The sequence below is a fragment of the Amyelois transitella genome, chromosome 7, assembly GCF_032362555.1.
Source record: "Amyelois transitella isolate CPQ chromosome 7, ilAmyTran1.1, whole genome shotgun sequence".
Classification (NCBI taxonomy): domain Eukaryota; kingdom Metazoa; phylum Arthropoda; class Insecta; order Lepidoptera; family Pyralidae; genus Amyelois; species Amyelois transitella.
Genome location: NC_083510.1, coordinates 7,430,929 through 7,456,221, shown reverse-complemented (window position 1 = coordinate 7,456,221; position 25,293 = coordinate 7,430,929). Strand labels below are relative to the sequence as shown.

The 25,293-nt window shown below is 35.0% G+C and overlaps 1 protein-coding gene across 10 annotated transcripts in view; it reads right to left on the bottom strand.

The window, feature by feature from the left end:
• LOC106133233 (polypyrimidine tract-binding protein 2) overlaps positions 1–25,293 on the bottom strand; it is a 366,610-nt gene that overhangs the window by 42,952 nt on the left and 298,365 nt on the right. For all 10 annotated transcript variants that reach the window (XM_060945000.1, XM_060945003.1, XM_060945004.1 and 7 more), the window contains one exon: positions 10,280–10,381. In XM_060945000.1, coding sequence (XP_060800983.1) covers positions 10,280–10,381 — 102 coding nt within the window. The remainder of the gene's footprint in view (positions 1–10,279; positions 10,382–25,293) is intronic.

The following is a 25,293-nucleotide window of genomic DNA, read 5'->3' as shown; positions in this document are numbered from 1 at the left end:
CGGCCACCCTATCGACCTGCCTACAGTCGTAGGCAGCGATGATGCCATTGAAGAGGGCCAAAAGCCCTCACCAATCTACTCCGACTCCACTAAGGGAGTATGGGAAGACCCGACGACGGCAAGACAGTATTGCACAGGCGTTTCAACTTTATTTTCATGTCTTTTTCTTTTGTAAGTTGTAGGTACATATTTCTGGTTATAATTCTATTAGAATATTTTTTTTAGTTTAAATAGGCACTTAGATTTATCTATACTAATATTATAAAACTGAAGAGTTTGTTTGTTTTTTTAATGTGCTAATCTCAAGATCTATTGATTCGATTTAAAAGATTATTTTTGTATTGAATAGACCATTTATCGAGGAAGGCTTTAGGCTATATAACGTCTAGATGCAACTATTAAACTATTAGGAGTGAAGAAATAATGGAAAATGTGAAAAAAATCGTGGAAGGAGCATCCTTGAGGGCTTCAATGATGCCCAAAATAACTATTCCACGCGGACGAAGTCGCAGGCACAGCTAGTTATATCATAAAGCCAAACAGCTGAACGTGTACTACCAGTCTTTTCAAGACTTTTGGCTCTGTCTACCCCGCAAGGGATAGACGTGACTATATGAATGAATGAAATTTTAGTAAAACTTTACAATTTTAATGCTATGTTAAATACTATTCATGTATGACGAGACGAGTTGTGTTTCCATCGAAATGTTGCCATCTTTTCTTTAAAAGCTTTTGTATACAAACAAGACACATTTTAACTTTAGGGGACATTTTATGACACTATCGGCATCTGAACTAGACTTTGAAGTGTTTAATAAATATATTATAATAACCAAATTTAACGTTTATATTTTAAAAAGAAATATCAAAGAAACTGAAAAAAATATATATTTTACTTAAATTGATACACATGTAATACATATGACAATAAAAAAACTAAAAAGAATACTTTTTGAAAAACATACTAATATTAAATTCCGAAACACATTTCAATAAAAATTATACCACATTAGGCCACCTTGTATCGTCCCTGACCCGCAGACTGATTACGTGTGTGTGAGTCGGCATTCGCTATGAATTCGTTCAGTCAATGTCCACTCTCCTCACTTCACACATGTAGCTCAGTGGACAATATTATTTATTTAATATTACTATACTCTGTTGGGCGTTTCCACTCGGGACTGTGTCGAGGTGGCATATAAGTTGCATTTTACATAGTCGAATTTTGGAGTCTGACCAACAGTAAGCATTTGAGTAATGAAGAGTTTTGTAAAAGACTAATAATATCCATAGTATTTTCGGAGACAGATAAATAGTCAAAATATTTGTCACTACAATAGTAACCCAAACTTCACAAGATTCTTGCAAAACACCTTCTTCATTGCTTTACAGATGCATAGATATCAAGACTAACAATAATCAATGTAGTACAATTTTTTCAACCTATTGATACCAATTACATATCAGTTGACGTACAACCTACGTTACGATACGTTTTGATGAAATAGGGCGTGACGTTGGCAAGCGGCATGAGTCAATAATGACCTCGGCATGTTACGTCATAACTAACCCAAACTTTATAAACTTTTTTCATAGCGCAACATTTCTAAAGACAGACTTATATATCTACAACCGACGGTAATTTCTTTTGCAGACGCATTTTGCAGGTATCAAGTGTTTTACATCTTACTAAAATATATACATGTCATTACATCTTTATCCCTTACGAGATAGACAGGTAGCCAATTCTTAAAACAACAGTAAGACCACGTTCGTCTCCATGGTCAATTGATTAATTGGCTTTATTAGCCTTTTCCTTGGTTGACTTTAAAAATCTAGACGGGAAGAGAAACAGCTGGCACACGCTAAGTATTCACAAGATATTAAAACCTATTTGTATCAATTACATATCAGATGGTAAATCTGGCGTACAAGCGGAATAGGGCGTGACGTCGTCGAGCGGCGCCTTGTAATCCTCTTGCGGGCAGGTCGGCGCGGATGACAACAGCGCTCAGATACTGCAGATTATGTTATTACTGACAGAGATTCCACAGATTTGCTCAGGTAATTGAAATGCACGGAAATAGATTTTGTACGAGTTGAAATGTTTGAGTAGGAGCCGAGCCGCGCTCGTAGAATTATACTGTTTCACTGTAGTTTACGTGGTGTAAAATTTGCCAAAAATTCAATGATACCAAAATAGGTAAATCTTACTTTAATTTTTAATCTAACATCACATTTGCAATTTACAATCAATGTGCTTTTAAAGTTTGTTTGACGATAGCGAGTGTCATAATTTGACATAGAACATAGAAATCAAGAAGGTATATACATACATATATGCCTCTCAAATTCATGTACTAATAATATATGTATGTACTTATAAATTAGAGAAATCACTACCAACTACAGGTTGTAGCAGTGCAAGTTAGGCAAGTGCAAGAGGCAGGTGTAAGTTACAGGAACTGCGCGACTTAAATTATACGATATAAAAATTCCGACTTCGCACCAGCACAGTTTGTGTAACATAAACCTAGCGGGTTTCGCATGTCAAAAAAACTTTTCACAGTGCTGATTGAAATTTATTTAAATAATGACCGCTAATTAATAAGTTTTGAGTTCTAACATTTAATATAGAAAAAAAATTATAACTCCATAGATAATGCATTCAATTAATTAAAAGTACAAGGTAGACCAAAAGTTCTTTCCAAAAATGCCAGTGATAATATTATATTCTCCACATTACATAGGCACAGATTTTTAGGCCTTAAAGCTAAATGACAATAGAATCTGAATCATATTTTTTCCAGTACCATCTCCTCAGTTGCACCACAGTCGATTGCATCGGCTGTTAAAATTTCAAGAGCATTATTACACCGGAAATCGCGGACCGATCGTTGGAACTTTTAATTGGCAATCTGGTAAATATTGTTATTAAATTGCCAACCTTCAATCGTGTTTCAAACTTGCTGCTAAGACTCTTGCAATAATAACTATTTGAAGAACTAGTATTTTTGCGATGATTTGTGGACTAAAGTCGGTGAAACGGTCTCTCGACTCTTTTCTGGAGAGGTAAGCAAACCTACATCTTCTTTCGCTTCATCTACATTCATCATTCTTTTTGTGTAAGTTCGGTTTCATCTCATAATTAATAAAAAAAATCGTAACCAAGTCAACAAAAAATAAAAAAGATAACGACAACCAAACAAAATTAACTCATAACACAATTAACGAAATATAAAAGTATAACTAATTTATGCCAATTGTGTTTAACTTTATACGTTATCGTTATCGACAATAATTATGCGACAAAACTGTAATATTCTCCATCGGAATAACGTAATAATTACATCGTGGCAGTTAATTTGAGTTGCCATCTCGCGAGATTAAAAGGCTTGAGGAAAAGTTTTAATATTACCGCCGTAGCGATCTCACTAAAACGTTACTCGTCTTTATTGCCACTGCCCTCGCGTTTCGTCTGACGTTTACTTTACAAAATTAATAATGTACAAGTATAAATAAACATAATTTGATTGTTTGTAACTATTACTATTTTTTTCAATTATAATCTTTATTTCGCTTTTTGGTACAAATAAAACTTTTTCTTCGCAACTAGGACTGCATGTGAGCTTACAAATAAATATACATACATATTACCATGTCTATATACCTTACGGAGTAGACAGAGCCAACCGTCTTAAAATCAAATAAAGGGGCTATAAATGAAGGCAAAAATGCAAAATTAAGGTGCTACCAGAATTCAGTTTGCTTAGTAGGGTGCTAATTCATTCATGCATAAGAATAGGTCTGGGGACAACTTTGTCCCGGAAAACTTTTAATAGTGGCTCTCCTTCGGTAGCTGAATCGCTTTACAACTTTAGTTTGACTAAAAACATGCTCATTGATATTCATAATAAAACATTAAGTGAAAACTATTTCAAGTGTTCAGCAGATAGAATAAGCAATACAGCTTCATGAAAATTCATTAAGGTTTGTAAAGCTGTGAATAGTAATTGTGCAGTTTATACATTTTTGTAAGAAAGGATTTTCACTTACCAACCCATATGTCTATTAAGAGAATTCTTTCATAACATACTAACATATACAAATGTCGATTACAACAAAATGTCCCTTAAAAGTTAAATCATCACTGGAAAATTTGAGTGTAGAAACACGGTCAAAACATTGTTCCCAATGGCTTGTTTCATAAGTTTGTATAGGTCGTTCGGCATGTTCCTGCTACAAAATCGTAAAATAAGATAGCCAAATGGTTTTAGTGCCTCTAAAACTAGCCGTAAAATAGTAAGTGCCCGCCCAATGAATATCTTTATGGCATCATTTGATTGATTACCGAATTTTCTCCGAACAAAACCGATAAACTCGAGTCTGTTGGCTTTATTATTGATATTGGGATACTTGTGAATTTACTTAGACTTGTTGGTGGGGCGCGACTTTGTTAGATATGACCTAAGTTTGAGTCCCGAATACTCCAGAGATTTTGTGTAAGGATATTATTGAGGTTTAATCAATACCACTTCACAAAATATTGGTTTATAAAGAGGATCCATACAATAAATTCATTTCTACTAAAATATATACACTTTTAAATATTCAATAAGGTACAAAATGCATGTATAACGACAAATAAAGTTTAACTGTCCTATAGTTAAACAATTCCCGGAGATAAATACCAAGAACAATGTAATTTATCAAGGTAGCCCGGCTACAAGAAAATCAACAGAAGAAATCCCGGAGGTACTAACGAAAAAGGCATTTAATAGGATTACTTCAATGAATAAGTAAAAAAGACAATTTGTTCCCCAAAGAACAAGAGTCAAGCTGTGCAAGCGAGTCGTAACCCCGTAAGACAACCTCGTAAATGCTTAAGTAGTGGTAAACGCAGGCCCCTGTAGCATCCACTGATTTGATTGATCTTCATTGCGCGGCCCTCAACGTTTTTACAGAACGCCGTCAGAGGAAAATGAGGAAAAAAACGGGAACATAATTAATTACTTTATTTGGACATTAATGACCCGGTCAAAGAGGACGAGGGTTGATTAGTGTGTTTTCTGCAGACGTGCTCTGTCTGATACGGTATTCGTTAAGTGAAAACATTTCCCATTATGAGCATTATTAAAATACGAACTGTCAGTTGTCAGCAACTGTCAGCTGTCAAACCGTGTCATTTGATTGTGCGCTGAACGACCGATTAGGGTGAGCGTCTTTAAATTAATACTTAGAAGTATAAAGCTGAGTCAAGAAGATGTACGAAATAAAAGCAAAAAATCTGTATGAGCTAAAATTTAACAAAAAATGAACCCAAGGAATTTTCCTAACAAGATAAGTAAGACTCATAAAACATTTTGTAAAAAAACGATTGCTCGGTACTTCCTCAATATTTTCACAGTGCGAGGTGTTCGCAAACAACACAAAGAGAGGACATAAAAAAAATACTTTTAAAAACGAGTCGCCATTCCGCCGATGGGCTCCAAATGAATATTCAGAGTGACAAAGAAGAAGGGGTGACGCAAAAAACACTGTCTAAATTTCCGCAGTTGAAAAAAGGTGGCGCAATTGCAAAACCATAAAATAGCAAATAAATAAGCGACGCAGGGACACGTCCCTATTTAATTATGAATTAAGGCCGGGCTGTAACGAGATCACAATGTAATTAAGATTACTGTGGCGTGGTTTTTTCAGGTTTGCCTTAACAAGCAGGAGTAAATGGTCCACTATGGCGCTGATTCCTTGTTTTGCTTGCGAGGGTATAATATGGTTTTTGTGGTATATGCGAATTTAATTCGATGTTTTGCTCTCTAGAGCTATTTGTTTAGACAATTTAAAAGTTTTCAATCCACTTTGGTATAAACAAAAACGTGATGAAAATTTAGATTATTTGAAAACTTTACTGCCACTTCTTATATAGTAAGGGCATGACAATATTTTTTATTGGTATTTGTAATTACATAATTTTATTTTGAACATTTTACATTTATAATAATTGACAAGTTCAATAAATAAATAAGCTACATACCTACATACTTCCATTTCATTTTATGAAGAGCGGCATCAAAGTTATCAAAAAGAAAATAAAAGCTGGCCAAGTGCGAGTCGGACTCACGCATGAAGGGTTCCGTACCATCATCAGGTTTGGAACTTAAATTTTTATTTTTTAAATTCACGTTTTTGCCTGTTTATTAAAATCAACCAAAAATTGCATAATAGTTACGTTTGATATACATGGTTATACAACTATCACTTATATATTTTCTTTTCTTATTTTATTATTTATTTTAAAAGGTAATGTACAAGTAAATGTTATGTGTTACCTAATTATAAGAGTCTTCCTGTTACCGTTATTAATACTGAGCAAAAATATGAAAAGTACACGTTATTTGGGTGGGGTTTATTTTTATTATTTGTTGTCATACGGCAACGGAAAGAAATAATTTGTTAAAAATTTCATCTTTGTAGCTATCATAGTTTATGAGATACGAGTACAGCGAGGTGACAGACAGACGGATAGACAGACAACGATAGGCTTAGTAATAGGGTCCCGTATTTACCTTTGAGGTAAGGAACCCTTAAAAAAAGAATTGACCATAAAATGTGAACGCTGCATTTTCACTGAAAATGAATCATTTTTTGTAATCAATCAATGCATTGATGTTCGACGAATTTTACGGGCGAGAATTGTCATGAAAGCTTTTTCGGTTCTTTTCATTTAAAATAATTTTGTCTCATACTCTACTCGCCAATATTCTGCTTGGTACATTTTGACTTAATTCTTCAAATCGGTAAATTTTGTTTCTTTGTTGTGTAAACTTTATTGTATATTATTGTACATAAAAAATAACAAATTGCAAAACAATCATGGTTTTTGTATTAATATTGAACGTATTTTATAATTTTTATTTAATTTATATGTAATTATGTGTTTACACCTTATACGAATTAGCAGTAGGATATTAAGTGTATAACCTTTCTCTTGGCTGAGTTAATTAGTAATTGCATATTGACAACTTCATAAATGATACTAACTAAATTTTCGCAATAGAGCATCTTATTACAAAAGCGTGATATCTCACTATTATTCATTGACTGATGGTAGAATCCATCTTACTGTGGTCCATCACCACACTTGGGCCTCCACAAACAGACATGTTTGTGCAGCGAACAAAGTGTGCATGCAAATCGCCCCCGTGCATACGTAAATACGAGACAAAAATACAGCCGCATGCGCCCAAAACTGATGTTTACTTTTTACAGTTCCTCATGTGTGTCGATTGTTTCCCATTTAGTGAGTTAAAAACAACAGTTACCTACATTCGTGTCGGGAATTCCGAAAAATGTACATACGAGTGTTGAATTGTTTGTGCTACCTCAAGCTTGATAGGGTTTAGATGTTGGTAGTTAGTTTGTATCAGAAAAGTATTGCATTTTTCAATGTTGTAATTTAAAAATAGAATTATTATTATTTGTTTTTTTTTTGTCGTTCTCTTAATTAAATAATCTTAGATTTTCCGAAATTCCTAAAAAACGAGAAGAATAAAGTTGTGACATAATTTAAGCGGATGAGGCGCAAACTAGTCTTAAAATATTCTTTTAGTTCTTTAGACATTTCTACCGCAGGGCCCAGGTATAAGCTATTTAAAGACCTCAATATGAATGTTAATAAATTTAATCTTCTTTCAACTCACTAAGAAATCGAGAGTATCGTTTAAGTGAACTTTATTTTGTTTGTAAACATCTTGTTTGTAAACTAAGATATTAATAGAGATTAACGCAGAATTGAATTGACCCTGAATTTTGTTTGCTAGATATTAACCATGGTTAAGTTTTCTTACTAGAAATAAACTATTGATGATATTCAATAGTAACATAAACCATGTATATGTTGTGGAGTGCGGAGGTCACACGGGAGTGTAAAAAACTGACTTACATCTCGGGCTGCTGTCTAGAGAGGCAAGGTGCGGCCAAGACTGATGCCAAGAGGATGATGATTAAAGGAATATAGAAGTTCCACCCAAAATTTCAGCAGTTATCTTACATTTTATTATCAAACATTTTGTATATTTATATCGAATCACTGAAACTCCTAATACTAAAGGGCCATCCTCATTAATTCGTCCAAGCGTGAAATCCCCAATCTTATTCGTCGCAAATTATTAATTCCATTTTGTTTCAAATGTATTATGTAAAAAAATCATCCGATATCGCCAGGTCAGGGTGGGAATTAATAAAAATTTGGCCCCGAAGCCTTCAGGGAAGCCCTTTATGGCACGTTGGCTTTTTATGAGGGGCCTTTTATTTTAATACTTATTTCGGTTTCGCGATTCCGTCGTTTTATCGCTTCATCGCGATTAATCGTTTTTCGGTTAATTACGTAACCGAAGAAATGCGATTTTAAAGATTAGACAATTGAGACTTTTAGTAAAAAGTTCATTTTTGATGCCAGTTTTTGAAATTTAGCAATAACGCCGTCTTGAGTAAAATGTAGAAAAAAGGAATTTGCAAGTTTCATTAGTTTCTGAGATTCCCAAAAAATATTTCGATGAGTAATTTACACAACTTGCAGAATGCAAAAAGAATCTTAATAGTGCGTTACCGCATTAAGCCTTAATGACCAGTTACAGCTCCTTTGAGAAGAGCAATCGTTTATTTATTCAGCAGAAGGCGTCCTGATGACTTATAGTTGTATACGAGCGCCGGGAACCAAGTCCGGCCTCTACATCAAACTTGTCGGCAAGCGGCGCACGTACGCTAAACTATATTGTATCAATGAACTTCGTTGATTCCACATATTAGTTATCTTAATCAGTTTCCCGATAATATTGTAGAAATACTATCACTAATTGCATTATTTACAGGCTTTTTTATAGTCAGTGTTCGAAGGGAAAGACGAAAGTATTTTCATTAAATCAGGAAGTCCTGTTCAAAGATCAGGTGACAGAACCATAAATGGACGAGCTTTCATGAAATACTTGAAGTAAAAGAAGTATGCAAGAATCTTTACAAACAGAAAGATGTAATAACTGCCTACCACTTCGGAAAAACAGCCGAAACTATACTATGATTAACATACCATTTACTGATACCGCAATACTTTGAAAAAATTGTTAAACTGTTTATGGTAACAATCTTTTCATTTTCGAGTCGGATTTCTTAATTGCTCAACCTCTGATGCTCTTCAAATATCAACAATATTTTATATTGAGATAATTATAAAAAGCTAGGCAACCGCGGCCCTCTCAGCGCACCGCACGCATTCGTCATAAATGCAAATGAAATCAATTACGAATTGATTTTACAAATCTCGATTCGAGATTCGTTATGGTAAATACAAATTGAATTATTAAAATTTGTTATAAAATAGTAACAAAAACAAAATTATAAATACGACGTATTTAAAACATGAAAATTTTAATTGAAAGATAATACAATAATATGTTAATTATATAATATCATATAAGCTTTTTGCCAATATACTTTTTACTGTTAGAAAATTTTTGAATGTTGTTTTCTTACAGACCAGTATTATTTATATATAAAAATAATAAACTCAAACATTACAAGTAGTAAGTCTCATCTAAAAGTCAATGAAAATTTAAATTAAGAATAATAATAAGAAAATAAAAATAGTAATAAGTAACAAAAAATTTACTTCATCAAATTGAAACGTCTACGAAACTTGCAAAACCGTAGTGCTTAAAGTAACAGCTACAAGCACTTCACTTGCTACGAAGTTAGAGTGCGCGTCTCTACGACGCGCTACGCCGTAGCGACAGATTCAAGACTTCGTAGCCGCGTAGCTTGTAGAACGCTCGTAGTAGTAGACGTAGTAGGCAGACAATTTTTGAACAAATTTGGAGATTATTGAAATATTTTAAGACAAATGATGAAAGAATAAACATTAAGGTAGGGTAGTGGTATTAAAGACCGTCGGTGGCTAAATATAAAAGGGTTACGCACAAGGTGCATATTTCCTATATACCAATGACTATTTTAAATGTTATGATAAGTAAATAGTTTTAATGATAACCGTTGCTTTTACAGTGAGAGAAAGCATTGTGAGGAAAGCTGCATTTACAGACAAGTGGTTTCCAACGGTGGTCAAACGGGAGTCGCTTCCTGAAAAAACCTGACTTATCCAATCCAGGATCGTGGATAGGCACACCCCGATATTTTAAGAGCGTCTTGTGCATTTTTATATGATGAAAGGATAAAAATAACGACATATAAATACGGTTGAAAAGATTAAAAATAAAAGTGAACTTACCTTTTTAGCGGCAGAATCTTGGTTGTTGTTGTCGGCGTGGTGCGGAGCGGCGGGCGCCATGACGGTGACGCCACTCTGCGAAAGAAGCTCGTCGGAGCCTCTCTGTAACAATACAAATTTACATTATTAATTATATTAATCTGTTAATCCAAATTATTTCTAAATTATAATTATCTTAATAATTTAAATGTAATGAGAACACTAAGTGACATATCAACGCATGGTATAGAGATTTAAAATTAGGCATGTAGGTTTTTTTATAAAGTATAGGGGTGCACTAAGAGACAATTTCCCAAAATTCCCATAAAATGAGAAATAAATGGTATTACTCGCTCGACGCGGTTGTTATCCATGGAATATTGTGAGTATAATAAAAGAGAGATCAAAGAAATATTTAACTAAAGAAAATTTTCCGGTCTGCAATAAGGTACTTCCCAGCATACAAATAATAATTGCAGTACCTAAACAGGGTTTCAGATCTGACAGTTCATTTTATGCGATGTAGATTTAATAAAAAACTTTCTTATCATACGTCATATACGCCTAGAACTTGTTTCGTTGACATCTGACACACGATGTTATGAGAAATCAAGTACGTTCCAAATTGACATGCAACGCAATAGTTCGCAGAGTCAAGGAGGATGGAAAAAGGAAATATCAACACAGCAATTTGTATTATATAGGCCACATCACGGCCCGTATATGCATGTCATCTTTTTCTTTGCGCAAATGACGAAATGAAACAAAAATACAATTTGGAGTCGTGTCAGTGTACGTCTTGCCAGGATCAATCTCAATTTAGGACGGCGAAATGACAGAGCTCAGCAGTTAAACGCACCGGGCGAAGGTATAAATCACGCTATGTAATAAAGCGAATGTACAAATGACGCGTTGCGTCGTCGCGTCGCCGCGGAATTTGTATCGCAAATTTTGACGCACCTGCCGGATCTTGTTTGCTGACGAAATAGTGAAAGTATAAAAATAAAAAATTTGACCGTGGTCCAGAAGAAAAAAATGAGTGAGGCTCGAGTCAGGAACTTTCATAAGATTTCTTCCTTAATGGCTGAGGTTAACCAAAAAGATAGACATACGTACGATAACACACATTCCTCATCAATATTCGTGAATAAATCCGATGGTCAAGTAACAGTATGGATATTGTTGTCTGATCTCCACAGTCATGTTAACAGAGGGTCCTAGCTAGGTTGGACTTTGGTTTTCGTTGCAATGGAATACACGTGTAATGTATATACACATAAGAACAATAGAAGAAAAGACTCCTTAGTATATTGGGCCTAAGAGAATCCTGGGCCGCCTCCCCTACATAGCGGAAGAATTTAAACTTTTTACTAAGAATCAGGTAACATAATTGACTACAACCTAAATGGTTGTTTTGTTCCTGCGACATAAAATTTGAGCTTGATTTCGAGGTCTCGGTGGTTTGTCGTATCACTCACATGAGACACTTAATAAAGGCAAAGGGCTCTCCCTCGAATACTTTCAATAAAATGACATAGCGTTAACCGGCTTACATGGCGTTGTCATTTCCATCAACATGAACATTTATTTATTTAGTACTAATTGAACAAATATTATATAGAAAAATGCTTAAAGATGTGCATAACAAGATTATAATTTTGCATAGTGAAAATATTAATACATTTATAAGTAATCATACGTGAACATTGGCATTAATTCCAAAGAAAATTAGTTTTAATAAAATGTTTTGTCTGTTTTTAAATCATTTACTCTTTTACTGTGTTAACTTGATATAATATAATAAAATTGTATATATTTATCTTACGCATTTATTATGTCCAATTGAAATATCCGTCGACCAATCAAAACTCCGTCGATCAACACCCTAACTGTCCGAGAATGTACAAACAGATCTTTTATAATTATTAGATATTACCTATCTCGTATAATATTTAATCTTTAATACTTATCCAAATTGATAACATAATGCTCATAATTCATCGCTTTGTGTAGGATTGGCTAAACGCTTACTACATTTTTCCGTAATAAATAATGATCAAAGATAACTCTCTCATAAATAATGTAGGAATCTTGATCAATGGTGAATAACAAAGCGGAATATTTGCAATTTACATAATATAATAAAGAGCAGATTACGCTAACAGCTGGAATCCCATTTTGCGGCATAAAGCTTTCATTGTAGAAAAAAGAACCGTTTCTGAAATAAAACCAACATCCGCGAGGTCCTATTCCTTGGAGTAATTTCGTAGAGCGCGTGTAATAATTGCCTGAAATTAAATAACATTTTTCACAACAAAGAAACAACAGGGATGGAAATTTCGGAGCAGAATGGCGGAATGCGCTGTGAAAGAGGGCAGTTTTCGTTTACATAACAATTTCTCAAGTTAATGAAGAATGATGTTGAACGCCTTCATTATGATGAAAGTAGTCATTGGTCTCTTCAAGTCTTATTATATAAAGACAAATTTTAATCATGCTTCAAAAAAAAGTAAACTGCAATATTTTATGATGATCCTAGGATTCAAATTGTAGCTATGTTTCTATGTAGTATTATCAATTAACTGTCAAATAAAGTTGACAGAAAAAAAGGGTACAATACTACAATATACAATATCAAAAAATTAAATTAAATATATGAGAATGAGAGCCGCGCAAAATCAATTCCCCATATTGGCTCTTCAGCAGATAGTATTTGGTTTTACTCTCGAAAGGAAACTGTGGATCTTTTCCCGATCAGGACGTACTCGAACGTTTCTCCAATATGTCATTTGAATGAACGTGATTCGAGGGTCTCTCATATCAAAATATCGGGAATAAAATTACATGAAAGGTTTACTTAGATCAGACGGTTGGGTATCGGCCGCTTTTGAGATACACCACGGAGGCGAAATGATATGTTTACGCGGCCAAAAAGAAATATTCGCTTTTACTTCCATTGTCGGGAACCAATACGGATAATCTATTAGTGATATTAAAATGTTCCGGAAAATTCCTAAAAGATGGGAGCGATAGATTCTCCGGTTGCGACACAAAGTGACTTCCTCGGTTCGCACGGGTCAATATTGTTTTATCAAATATACGGAATGTTGCCAAATCATTTTGTCGCCACCCGAAACTTCAGTAGGTGTGGAGTTGTGACCACAGGGAAAACCTTTATTGATTGATTTGTCACCCTATACGAACCTTACTGTATACAAACTTCGATACAGAGGACACGAAAGCCAAATTCGGGGTAGAAGAGTGATCGGTGAGATTTTAAGGACCATGTTTGAACGGGGTGAATAGGTAAACAATATTCTGTGGGTAAAATGTTTGCTGTGCTATGGAGTTTTCAGAATAGTTTTAAAAGAAAGTGGTATGTTTAAAACTAAACGCGTAAAAGATCCCACTAGCAATTGTTATGGAATAAAGCGTCAATAGACGCAGATCCCTATTGCGAGCACTTCTCGATTTTTATGAAGATCGTAAAAGCGATCGACAGCCCACTATCGATGTCATATGAAATATTTATGCGACTCTTACACTATCCGAAAGACATTAATCGATTCAAAGTAAAATATAATGCTTCCGATCCCGACTCTACATCTACAATATCTAATAGGTTGCGTGTAAAGAATCATATCTGTTTTAAATTGTTAAGTGTTTCATAGTGTGCTCCAAAATTTGAATCATTTCTGCGTTTTGTATCACTTTAAAATTTACGCATGATATGTAAATAATTGTTTGAAAAATAACGTCATTGTTTCAAGGCAAATACGAGTAAGGAAAAAACTTTAACGATGAGAATGAAAAATCGTTTTGGCATTTATGACGTCATTGTTCAGAACGGATCTCTAATATGAAAAAAAATAAAAAAGGGTCTAAGCGCGGGAAAGCTGTAACGAGTCTAATAATTTTTATTGCGATTTCACGAGCTTACAGTCTGATTTAACTCGACGTGTGTAAATTATGATTTAATTTAATAACCAGCAGTGAAAACGAGCATAAAATGTTTTTATGTGAGATAATATACTTTTCATTAAGAGTCATGTGTTACTCGCACAGTTTTATATTCGTGTTTTATGAGCTCGAGTAACTTTGGATTGAATCGTTAACAAAATACACTTGGATTTGCGTTACGAATATAAACAGTCGGGATAAGTTTTCATACAATAATACGTTTATACCATCATATAAGATTCAGATAATTTAATCACATCTAGTTTTTTGTTCATACAGGGATTACTCTTCTGGTACAGAATTTTGCCGCGTTTCTAAAAAAAAATATCCTATATATACTAGGCTGGGATCTTTATACACACAAAAAATAGTCGTTACTAAAATGTTATATCTTATGATATACATACGTATATCTTTTTATCATTAACTTATATTAAATCCGCTAATTGCCGGTTATATTTCTGAACGCTTACTAAAAAGAGAATAGTTGCAACTCAAAGGAAATGTTCGCTTCCAATTGAACGCTATTGGATTAATTACGGAAATTTTTACAAAGCGCCGATTCAAAAGCTCAAAATGAAATTTAACGGCAGCCTTAATACTTTGTCGTTGTGGAAGTGATAAATGAAAAATATTAAAATTATTTTCTAGAAAATAACTCTAATAACCTCGGAAGATCCAAACTGGAAGACTGTAGAACTATTGGTTGCAGAGGTCAAGAGAGTCAGCCGGGTAACACGAACTGCCGTCAAAAGTTTCTAACTACTAAGTTGTTGCTGACGGTAAGTATTATTAGCAAAATCTGCAATATTCTATCTCTGTGAACTTAATGGTTTCGAATGAGCGTCCCAAGAGCTTGGCAGCAATCTTTGGCATCAATTGCGCCGTGTGCGCCGCCATCTGTAACACGCTCGCGATAACACGCGAACGCCGTGTAGAAATTAACGATCTTGATAATATTTGGCGGCTGAACGCCACAACTCCACTTGTAATTAATTGCACCAATTTGTTCAGCGCTTATAACGGACATTTGTCAAGAGCCTGCCCGCGCCTGACGATTTTCGCACTAACTTCATAATCGATATTCCTAAGTATCGATTACCGCCAAAACTCTTTGTCTAATGTGAGATATTAGGAGTATCCCAACTCATTAATTAAGCGTAACGACTTGTTTTTCTTCGATTCCACGGAGTGGGCCCGAGATCAAAGATTAACGTTGTGTATCCCAGTAAGTTGTTTTAAAATTCACAATGCGGCCACGATAAATTAAAAGACACGAGACAATGTAAAAGTTAACAATTCTCATCACAACTAGGAGGCAAACCTCTTAGCCCCAGAACAATATAAGGAGACATTACTCGCTGTCACAACTCTACTTTATAGGGAAAGTAGTAGTAAGGAGTAGCGAGTTTGTAGGAACAAAGTTGTGGGGTGCCGGTTACTTCTGTAATGAATAGAGACGTCAGACGTTAACCGCCACTCGAGCGCAACTCGCATACCATTTTAACTTCCAGCAATAACTAAACTATGTTGACCCGACGCCGACCGCCAGGGCGAGGCAAACTACAGTGCGCTATCACGCTGCATACTTGTTAAGCCTCAATTAGAAGGCGTATGTACGACCTGTAACTCGGATAGATCGTATCATTACGCGTGGTCTGTAACAGGCGTTCAATTTACGATGTTATTAGAGTAAAGCTAATCTAGCAAGAGAAGTACAGATAAAAGTTATCAGAAATACAGTGAAGAGAACAAAGGGCAACATTTAGAGGCGACGTTCATTTGCATGCGAGACGATTTAAATAAATATAGCGCAGTGGGCAGGCACCGCCCGGTGTTTTATGGCGTTCATTACTTTATAAAAAAACTCGAATGAAAGCTTGACAAAGATCTAGATTTCCATAAAGTGCATGCGAGCGTTTGCCGAGCGTCTCGCCTGACGCTACATTTCTACCTTATCGTAATTATCTCCAATAAAATTAATCTCCACCCTACTTTGTTTTGTTCTTGCGAGATTGAGTAACTCCTCTGGATCCAATAAAGCCTAATGTCACTGCAAGAAATGTGTTAATGGTAGCTATTTATCGTGCAAGAGGAGCACGTAATGCGTGAAAATAACGTAGACCGGAGTCTTAAATGCCCATTAAAAATATAAATAAACATTGAAACAGGTTCAGGTATAGTAGAATAAATTTTAATAAAGTAAATAATCTAAAACGTTTAATTTACATTCAACGCTTAATATACATATATAAACATTATATTATATTTATTATTACGCACGTTGATAGGACAATAATTAACGATTCTACACTTAACTAAATTAAGAAATTATATTTTTGTTATGTAGTTAACACTTATTTAAACAAGATTTTTAATTAGATTACTCTTATTTTGTGGGGTAACCACATATTAATTATCCGTATCAATAGCTAATTGGCAAAGTATTTCAAATTGCCCTTTTGTTAGTTTCGGATCCTTCGGTATTGTAGGACTAAACGTTTACGATATTGTATTATTGATACAGATTAATTGCCCGTATAGTGAATGAAGATTAATTTGGTTTTAATGATAATTCAGAACAATTTATACACTTGATTTAATTACTTGTATTTTGATGAATTAACTTCTCGATCTTAATTTAGGATTGCATAAAATTTTACCGCAAACATTGTTTCAAACTATTTCAGGGAGCTAAATCAGAAAAACAATAACACATTCAGTCATAAAAAGCATATATGAAGTCTAACATTGCCCATTTATATTAGGAAAAACTAATTTCAAGTAATAATAATTTGCGGTCCTTTAGTAATTGTTTTCCATTGTAGTTGCTTGTAATTTTTAGTTTTGATTTCAATAGTACTTAATACAAGCTCTCGCCTGAGGCACCTCTCCGCATGTTAATACGAGTAAGTTCCCTGTGTCCTTCCTTCTTGACTCACACTACATGTATTCAAAGTTTCATGGAGATCGTTTGAGTGGTTTTGTTGTGAAAAACAAGATAAACAAACAAACAAACACACTTTCACATTTATAATATTAGTGTGGGAATATGGATATTCAAATTTATAGTATTATAAAGTTAAGTCAGTATGACTATTAACAAAGCTCATATCATTTATCACTGCTCTAACGACCCACACTCGTGGATTTACTATGCTGCTATTCGCAAATTGAGAGGAAAACACAATCCATATCACTGTCGGCGAAGAAAAACAAATAGATTCTTTATACCAATGTAGGAAGGTAACAATTCACCCCTCAATGGGCCGTACGGAATCCAAAACGATTGTAATTTCGTCGGGCAATATTCTGCCTTTTCATATTTTCCTTTTGCCTCCCAAATGTTATATCTTGCCCGATATACATGCCGCGATTTCGTTTGTTATTTGAAGCACTCTCACGCCTCTCCGATTTAGTATATCGACACGTAAAGCATCAGTTAAACAAATATTCAGAATCACTTGACTTTTCCCCGCGTATGAGAGTCTCGTTTGTGCAGTCTACGCTTCGGAAGTGATATGATAAGCAATGAAAAGCAAAACATAAGGTGCTTGATACTTGTTTCCGAAGCAATTATTTATTGAATTTTATTTAATTTACCGAAAGACAATCGATAAAATAAAATATGTATTTATTTTCAATTATCCCATATGTAAAAAATCATTCGAAGCATTTCTCTAGTGGTGACAATTTTACATTTTATCATTTATATTCATCTCAAAAAATGAGGCGGACCAAACTTACAAAAATCTTATTTGTTTATCATATTTACTTGAAACAATATCGTTTCAATAATACAAGATATTTCTAAAGTAACAATCGAAGATACACGAGAGGTAGGAAGAAAGCAAAATGTGACACTCCTTAGTCGTCTCAAAGCTACATCAAAGAGTGTCAATTCGGCTTATGCTGATATGAACTCTTTGAGAAATGCATCCTACACTAGATTATGTATGCAGTCTTTAAACTGCATCGCGAGAATGTTTTGATAAGATATGTATACTCAAAGTTAGAAAAATCTTGGAAAATATACTGAAAGATACACAGATGTCGATACATGTCACAATAGTCTAACGTATAGGTACCTATATATTATAATTTTGTGACAGCATTTTACCGTAAGTAATTAGTATGCTAGTGGAACTTGGTTAATTTTGTCTTTTTGGTTAAAACGTCGAGAAACGCCATAATTATCATAAATAACTTAACTATCATTCTGAAAAGTAAGCCTAAAAATTTAATGTCTTAAAAGGACCGACTGAGACTTTATAATATTAATTTACAACTCAAAAAAATCACTCGTCAAAACCCAACAACAATCTAAGTTCTACGTGAAAACTTTATGGTAAGCAGACATACCTACAGGATGGGCTTCAAAGGCAATGCTGTGTTTACGTTTGTCTCTGGGACTGCGCCGGGTTGCCTCAGATATTTAACCGCCGCGGGCGTCCCACAAAGATAAATAAAAACGGCAGAGATTTAAATACTTTTTCGTCCCTATTCTCCCACTTTCCTTTTGAAGATTTGTCCTTTGGATTACTGGAATATAATCGCGGTAATAATTTCTTTACACTTATAATTACAATTAAGTACTGTCTTTTATAAGACGAGTTTTTTTCAGACTCGCACCTTGTTTACCGTCATAATGTAGGTATGGAATAATTAGGTCGCATGTTTTGGTCTCGAAATTTGCTAATGAAGTGCACTCATACTGTTCAAACTTTATTTTGTTAGAGAGCTTATTTTGATCACAGTTACGGTTTTTGCTGGAAGGGTTGGAATATGAAGTATTTAGACTACCATAACACCTACCTGATAGGATTGTCAGATGACAATCCTAATTATAATACCTTACATATTTAATAACAATCTAAATAGTGCATTTTAAATAATTTTGTATGCATGAAAATGTATGTAATCATTTTGCTTAAAAATAATTAATGAATAATGTGCCATTTTCGATTTGGCGAAGCTATTTATAATGTAAAGTATATGATAACAGAAATTAAGAAAAAAAGAAGATTTACGTCAAAACTCCACTGTTAAAAGTCTTAAATCGCAAAAGAAGACGTTCGCAAACCAAGAGTAATAATTTATACTATTCATAGCCAGCCAAGTTTAACTTCAGGGCATTGGGCAGAATATCGACCATTATGCGTTTCGAATTGCAGTATCGATATCTTCTGTACCGAGTTACAAACCGGATCGAGATTGCGCCCGGAGGGAGATCATTTAGATGTGCCGATATACAATCCCTTTGTAACCACGTATGCTGGGTTACAATAAAAATATACAATTGTGAATGATCAGAATTGAAAGAATATTAAAATATATATTGAAAAGTCAGTTGAATAGTCATTTATCTTGTTCCAATTTTCTAGATCTTTGAAAATATGTAAAAGGTACCCAGCATCTACTTCAAGACATTATAACTCGTAACGCAATTTTTAATCAAGGAAATAAGAAAATATCTTCAGTAGTCATCTTTCTGATCTTTAGCCCTAAATTTCAGTATTATAATGCCTCTTCTCACACCGTACGTTAATAAATATTTATTTATTTCGATAGAACAGCAAAAAGAAATAGCAGAAATACGTTTCATTCCTATAAATCTTCTACACACGAAACAGTTGCAAAAAGAAAACAGTGCAAACTTCACACATCGTGCGCTGCAACTGAGTGAGAACAATAAAATTATGACGAACTTCCTCGCAAAGGCTTTGTGGTACAAAGCAATTGACCGGATAAACAACGTGGGAACGTCGAAAGCGTAGTCTCCAAAGAGCCGGCGTCAAAACGGCCCTAGTGACGTGCTAATGGACTTAGCTGCAGTGGACAAGTTCGCCGTGCACAACACTAGTTTCAAAATTGATATTAACGAAATTTGTTCGCTCCCTACTTTAAGAGTGCCGCATCTGGTAACCTAGGGCGGTCGGTAACGAGCGCTTCTACTCTACTTTTACACGGAAAAGCAAGTTAAATGTACACATGTTGTTGTTGCTATTATTAAGCACCTATGAACCGGGTTTCTATACTAATATTTACGCCTCTTAAGTAAGAACGAAATATGAAAGTATATAAAAGTCAAAAAATTAAAAAAATATCATTACTTTGTGTCCAAGCGGGATGATCATGTATATATTTTACCTTAAGTGTCAACTTATTGAAAGTGGGATCAGATTTGAGCGAAGCTAATGTTCTTAAATCGGAACGGACGGGTAACGGAGCAGGACAAATATTTTGCCACTTCGGAACGTTACCTGGGCGGGCAAGTGGCCGCGGGCGCGGCGCGGGGAGACAAAGTAAATATGTCCCCGTTTGCCGGGTCGTCCCCACATTTTATCGGGGAGCGATCGCCGCTCGGGTCGGGAAATGAATTTAAAACGTGTTTGCGGGTAATCTGTTATCGGTCCCTTGTCTCTGCCCCGAATATAGACGTTCGGCTCGCTCCTATATCTCAACTGTGATTTTACGAAACCATACCAGCAGTTCAATACAACATTATTCTCGATCACTTACAATTTATTCTGCCGTCGTTAATAATGAAAATTATGAACTGGTATAATATCTATTGCTGCTGAAAATTAAGGTTTCTACCTACATTACTTTCAAAGGACGTAGCTCAAAGAGGCTTGAATTAATTAACGCTAATTAAAACCTATCCCAACCATGTAAACATAAGGAACGTGATCTTTGTATTACCACTAATGGAATATGTTATGAAAATTACAGTAGAAATTTTATTATTTCTTAAGTAGATGTTAATTTAGAGAAAATAAAAGTAGTAGGTAGTTATAAAATGTAAGTTGTCGCTGTGAATGAGAGTGGAGTCTAATACGAGCAACACCGGGTTAATTATTTCGTCACGAGAGCACTCGTAAGCTACAGTAACAACGCTCTCGAGCTTCGCGACCATAAAAGCTACATAATACGTGGCAACATAAAACTCTTATTATTTTAGTATCTGCGAAACGGCCACAGAAAACATGTCGTAAAATAAAACCTGTCGCGTAGTAGGTACTGAGATGCAAGTCCTCTGTGAGGCACCGTTCACTCGGCGCGGTCTAAATCCAGGCGGATTCACTGCGGACACCGGTTAGGATCGAATACGACGAGCTGGGTGGATTTCTATGGAAAATGCAGACTTTATGGTAGCCGAGGGATAAGTTTCCATTTTAAATTGAAGAGAAACTCTGAAATGTTTCCTTGTCTCCCGGCGGAGGTGCGAGCGGAGCTGAATAAAAATTCACGTCAGGTAAGCGCACGGAAATATTTACACAAACTGAAGAACTTGCCAAGCAGTGGCTGGATAAATAAATGCTCCACTAAAACTTATGGCTTACAGAATACGGAGAAACATCGACGGGGCGGGCGGATGCGAGTATCACTCGACCGAGTCTGAGATCGTCGTTAAAACAAAACACGAACCCTATGAATAATAATGATGTAGACGTATAAACACACAGAAATGATAGATGAGAAAATAAACATCACAGGTACATAGGTAAGAATGTCTTACACAAAATTATCCAGTTTTTTTTTATTTTGACAAAAATGCGACTTAGTTCCGGAAACGCCCATTTACATAGCCGATGTCGGCGCGATGGTGCGTGGCGACTTCAAATGGGAATTATAATACCAAATTGAATACAAAACTTTCCTTTCAGTGCCGAGTAATGGAGGAGTCTATGCACCGGAACAATCGAAAAGACAAATAGAATGAGAAAGGAGACGAGACACTCGCTCTGTTGAAATAATAAGTGCCTGACGTCTTTTTGGACGTTCCTGCCGCGCTTTTTTGTAACGATAAATTTTTACGCTTTGATCTTTCCAATTCAAATAGGCTTTTTTTCTCGTAGAATCAGAAGTTATAGGAATATTTCAAAAGCTTTAAGTGAGGCGACGGAGCGGATTTTCCTTTCCAGCGGCTATATCATTCTGATTGAAATGCAAATGAAACGGTGTCCGTTCCGAACGTATTTATTCTATCTACCTTTTCAGTTAATCTTTGAAATTAGGCAGATATCAAACAAATATTTAATAAATGAATTTTAAGCAATTCATATTGTAATTAGTCTCAACATTTTGCATTGAAAGTATCATTATAATTAAATAAATAATTTATTTAAATACGTAACTGATTTTTTTACTAAGAAAAGAAGCCTCAAATAAGGACAAATATTTTACTGTTTCATCACGGATGTCAACAAAATATTTCAACATTTCTACAACTAAAATTTATGAAATTTTAATCTTGCCTGTGCAGTCGCAATGACAGGGATTGTTTGCCGAAGAATCTGAAGCGGTTCATTATTCCGTTCCAAGTTATTTGGCGCCCAACGAGGGGCTCCGCTCGCCGGCGAACATCTGACGAGTCACTCGCAGATTTCACTCCTATCTTCGGAACGTTTTACTTTCCGACCTTAACGCTTTACACAAGATTGCGCGGCGCGGCTCGTTGATGTTCGTACGACGCTCGCAGTTGTAACTTCAAATCCGAACAAGTTACACAACGAAACAAGCTGCAACAAAAACATTTGCCTATGCCGACGTTAGTGAATTGTTCTCCCGCTCGTGACTGGGTAATTTCCATACATTTCAAGTTCCATCGCCTGCGGGACGTTCGTTCTTTTGTTGATAAATGTTTGACGGGAACTCCGGGGACGCCATTAAAAGTTTTTTCGTGAATAATTTCAGTTTACATACGCAAATGTTTACTCGTGAGTTTACCGCACTCACCTATTCGGTGATTTCTTTTCTTAGAGGCGTTTGTTCGAGGAGCAGTTTCTTCTGAACTGACTCGTTGAATAGGTAATTGGAAAAGTTTATATTTTTGCGTTACCAATAGTCTACTTTTTATTGTGAGGGCTTATGATGATATAGTCTATGAAATGAATTGTAGTTTGTGCATGACACTGAGATATATCATCAAAAGTTCAAAAATGAGTTAGGTATCAGAGCATTAGATAAAGACACGTACACCTTAAAGTTGTCGGCGAGACGGCGCGGTCGGGTGAAGTGGTAAGTTCCTTAAGCTATAACTCAGTTGGGGGAAGTTGGTCGATCAGATTGTCTGAGAGACAAAAAGACCGCTTGGCGTCACGGATGCTAGATTGCGCGGATAAACGGGCTGCTCCCGCCATCGGGGTTAAGCTCCACTTCGCGGGCTCCCTTCAGAGATTTTAAAAAGTTATCATTGTTTTCGAGGTGAATAAACCAAGATTGGTAGGTAATCTTACAATTGGAGTAAGCTTAAAATTAAAAGGTTTCTGTGAACCGTTGATTTTTCAATTAGTATAACACCCTTACACAAGAACTTAATTTTCTTTGGGTTTGTAAGCTTAATCTATATGTTTTACACTGAATATTTATTTCATTATTATTTATAGTAACGGCATATAAAATTAATTAACGATTAACCTAAATTTATATCATAACATTTTAAAAAAGCATGGGTACAGTGTGTTATGCATAAATAAACACGTTTCTCATTAGATAGAGCGTTGTGAAGGTATCCACGTAAATAATTTTAAGGATCAGTGGAGGCAGCCAACGTGATTATTTCGTGCTAACAAAATTAATAAGGTAAATTTGAGTGGTGTGGGGAGGGCTTTATTGCTTTACCCCGGTTGTTTGATGTGAAGCCATTCGGTTATGTAAAATTAAAAAAATATATATATTATAGGATTTTACGCGGTTTGCGAGTTTATAGATTTATGCGAATTTATGTGAATTAATCATATTGTCTATTTATAAGCTAATTATGTTGACTACGTTAAAGAAATCTTGGAAAATAAATAAATAATAAAACAATCACTAAAATTAAATTGATGCAAATGTAGTTGACAACTTTCGTGTAAATAACCAAATTCGATAAAGCTAAGTAGAAGATTTAGTGTACGAACTTAAGAAATAATGTGAATTTTGTACGCATAAACTCGACTATTAAGTGAGTATTTTCTTGGGTAAGCTACTCAGCTTTTCCGGCACTTAATGTTTTTAATTAAACTATAACGAACACCACTATGATAATCCATTTTGTATAAAAAGAAATATTTCTTACATGAACAGAATAAAGTCGAGTAAAATTGGAATATAAGTGATTTACTCATTGTAATTATAAGGTAAAGGTTTAGACGCAATAATTATTGTTTGGCAAATTACCTCTGAAAGAATCGAATAATATTATGAGACTACGAAAACATTAGTCACCAATGATTCGTCGTGAAATATGAATGGTAACGAATATCCCAAAAAATATCATATACGCATTAGAAGAGCTGTATTACATCAAATGCGACGCAAATCGAGAGTGTCCACATCAAGTCTCGTACGACAAATTATGTGCTCGCGAACGGATAGCGATATTGTCGCTCCGAAAACACTTTTCCCTTGTTTTCCCCGAAAATGGGGAAGGAAGAGCTAGTTCGGGAAGACAGCTTGATCCGGATAGCGGCCGTTTTGGGCCAGCAACAAGTCCCTGTCTTGTACAAACAGACAACGAACTTATGTTAACACACTTGAGTCCGTTTTGCTCTGCAGGCGCCCACGAAAAATAAAAGAACTCATACGTGTCTAAATGTATGGCAAGACGGAGAGAAGATAGAAAGTTAAAGTGATGGAGCGTTACAAACATTAGGTAAATTGTTCGAAGAAACGAGAGTGATACTTTGCTATATTTTGCATGAAATATAGCCTCATCGATACATAAACGTGATGTGATGGGATTGAATATACAAATTCAAGGCAATGGAAAAAGCTTTGGCATTTTGTCTAAAATGAATCTAGATAAAATAATCGGTTCACTGATGCTGATAACAAAACTTTTAATGAACAATACAATTATAAATTAAATTTCTCATAATAATAAAAGACCGTAGTTGTTGTTCCATTCAAACTTAATTATGCATCAGCAAAATCAGTAGCGTTCATATTAATACGTCTCATTTAAGAGATACTTTTTGATTAGAAAATTCTCAAAAATATTATAAATGAAGTAGACAATAAAGGCACGTCGCTCGAAGGCGACGAACAAGTTTTCAATTCACAAAACGAAACTTGGATGCGTTTAC